At 42.3% G+C, this 2896-nt stretch overlaps 1 protein-coding gene across 2 annotated transcripts in view; it reads left to right on the forward strand.

The window, feature by feature from the left end:
- The window catches only part of LOC121884450 (glutamine-rich protein 2), a 21199-nt gene extending 18303 nt beyond the window's left edge, over nt 1-2896 (forward strand). For both annotated transcript variants that reach the window (XM_042393281.1, XM_042393280.1), the window contains 4 exons: nt 62-212; nt 960-1071; nt 1651-1776; nt 2611-2896. In XM_042393281.1, the coding sequence (XP_042249215.1) occupies nt 62-212; nt 960-1071; nt 1651-1776; nt 2611-2714 (493 nt within the window). In that variant the 3' untranslated portion in view covers nt 2715-2896. The remainder of the gene's footprint in view (nt 1-61; nt 213-959; nt 1072-1650; nt 1777-2610) is intronic.

Below are 2896 nucleotides of genomic sequence, written 5' to 3' on the forward strand. Positions count from 1 at the left end.
AGAAGGCTTCACATTTAATTTTAGACTCTCTTTATGTTTTCCCGTCTCGACGTCTGTGCAGCGAACGCATCTCCGAGCTGACGGACTACAGTCACCTGTCGGTGTCGCGGAGCTGCGGCGGGAGTCACACCATCACCTCGGCCAGCCAGCGACGCAGCGGCCTGCAGTACATGAAGCACCACAACCAGCCTGAAGGCGACGCGGTGCTGCAGGTAACATGATAGAAATCCTCCACATCAAAGAATAAAACCATCCGACAGGATCAATCTACACTGATCTGATCCTCACAGACTGACACATAAAACTGATCTGATCCTTTTTTTTTTTAACCAGTTTTACTTTTATTTGTGATGCTTCAGTAGACTTTGTGGATCAAACTGCTGTACTTTACTGGAATCTTTGCTGCTTCCAGCTTCTCAGATGTGAGGATTTAAAACAGACAATAAACTGTCGATCAGACAAAACAAGACGTCATAACATCATAACAGGCAAAATAATTAATCAAGAAAATAATTGGCAGATAATCGATAATGAAAATAATTAGTTTCAGCCCTAGTTATAAATTAAACTCCACAACAGCAAATAAAATAGTTATAATTAGCTTAATTTCAACTAAACACATCATTAAAATGTTGCTTATACTTGTATTTATCAGTAATAATAATAATAATAATCCAGTGATATAATACATATTATAATAATATAACTCATCCTGCTGCATAATCAATGAGTACTTTTACTTTTGATACATTTTACTGATAATATTTTCACATTAAAAAACTTTTAACTTGTAATGAAATATTTTTACACCTTTACTTAAAGTTTTCAAAGAATCAGTGTTGTCCCCTGACCTTTGACCTCTTCCTGTGTGTGTGTGTGTGTGTGTGTGTGTGTGTGTGTGTGTGTGTGTGTGTGTGTGTGTGTGTGTGTGTGTGTGTGTGTGTGTGTTTACCGGTCAGTCGGAGGAGGTTGATATCGTCGGACTGGACGGGCATATTTACAAAGGTCGCCTGAACGCACCGTCCATCAGAAACACAGAAACTAAACTACCAACGATCCCCAGCAAAGACGGTGAGTTTATTCACTTTATTACATTTATTCAGTTCATTAAGTTTAGTTTCCTGTTTGATTTACTGAACACTGTCTCATCAGTGATGCTTTATGAACATAAATATACTTTATAAACGTAACATTTTACTTTAAGTGCCTTTATTTATCATTTATCAGCAGTAAACAAACATTTAATTGTTTATAAAACACTATAATGTAGTTATAAGCGGATATAAAGACATTTTTCAGTGTTTATTAATGTTCAGAATTTGTCAACAATTCTAACTTCTCCCATGAAGAAAGTCACTATAACAGCTGCATTATAGTGAGTTATGAACCGTTTATTAAACCTTATATCACCACGACAACATAAATAAAAACAATCACACGTTTGGTGAAAGTTATCACTCAAAGTCTAAAGCAGGAGCTCACCGTTGTCATGACGCTCAGTGTTCTGGCTGAGAGCTGAAAATGTCACGGTGAGAAACATCTGAGGTTTGAGTTGGTGGTGATTAACCCTTGTTTCACACACACACACACACACACACACACACACACACACACACACACACACACACACACACACACTGTGCTCTGCAGGAGTGTGTAAGACTAAAGACAAAGCCAAGAACTCTCCGTCCAAACCCGCCGTCTCTCCGGAGGCGGGACACGGCGCTCCGGTTCCTCATCCTCACAGTGCCAAGAGCGGCCAGTGCAGCCGCTCAGGTGAGTCTATCTGACACACACACACACGCACACACACACACACACGCAGGCACACACACACACACACACACACACACACACACACCACGCGCACGCACGCACACACACTTTATTGTCACATGACAGAGAACAGTCAGTTAAATCCCTTCTGATACACATTTAAATACAAAACTGTTCAAATTTAAAACTACAAACACAAAACTTACTTAAAATTTTCAAAGAATCAGTGTTGTCCCCCCTGACCTTTGACCTCTTCCTCTGTGTGCGTGTGTGTGTGTCTGTGTGTGTGTGTGTGTGTATATGTGTGTGTGTGTGTGTGTCTGTGTGTGTCTGTCTGTCTGTGTGTGTATGTGTGTGTCTGTCTGTCTGTGTGTGTGTGTGTGTGTGTGTGTGTCTGTCTGTCTGTGTGTGTATGTGTGTGTCTGTCTGTCTGTGTGTGTGTGTGTGTGTGTGTGTGTCTGTCTGTCTGTGTGTGTACGTGTGTGTCTGTCTGTCTGTGTGTGTGTGTGTGTGTGTGTGTATGTGTGTGTCTGTCTGTCTGTGTGTGTGTGTGTGTGTGTGTGTCTGTCTGTCTGTGTGTGTATGTGTGTGTCTGTCTGTCTGTGTGTGTGTGTGTGTGTGTGTGTGTGTGTGTATGTGTGTGTCTGTCTGTGTGTGTGTGTGTGTGTGTGTGTGTGTGTGTGTGTGTGTGTGTATGTGTGTGTGTGTCTGTCTGTGTGTGTGTGTGTGTGTGTGTGTATGTGTGTGTGTGTGTGTGTGTGTGTGTGTCTGTGTGTGTGTGTGTGTCTGTGTGTGTGTGTGTGTGTGTGTCTGTGTGTGTGTGTGTGTCTCCAGCCTCCAGCAGCTCAGGCCGTGATTGGCCCGTGTCGACTCTCGGCTGCACGTCTCAGAGCTCCGTCACCGCCGAGCCGCCGGACAACGAGACACACAACCTTTAGAGACGAGACGACGCTCTGCTCTGATGATAATCTGTGATCCTGCAGACAGACGGAAAGTTTTTATTTTATTTTCTGGGTTTGATGCTTATTGTTTTCATATTTTTTGCACTACAGACATCAGCTGTGAAACAAACGCTGTTCATATTTACTGTTGCAAATAAAGTCGAGTGGAAGTTTCATCA

The sequence above is a fragment of the Thunnus maccoyii genome, chromosome 18 (genome assembly GCF_910596095.1).
Source record: "Thunnus maccoyii chromosome 18, fThuMac1.1, whole genome shotgun sequence".
Classification (NCBI taxonomy): Eukaryota; Metazoa; Chordata; class Actinopteri; order Scombriformes; family Scombridae; genus Thunnus; species Thunnus maccoyii.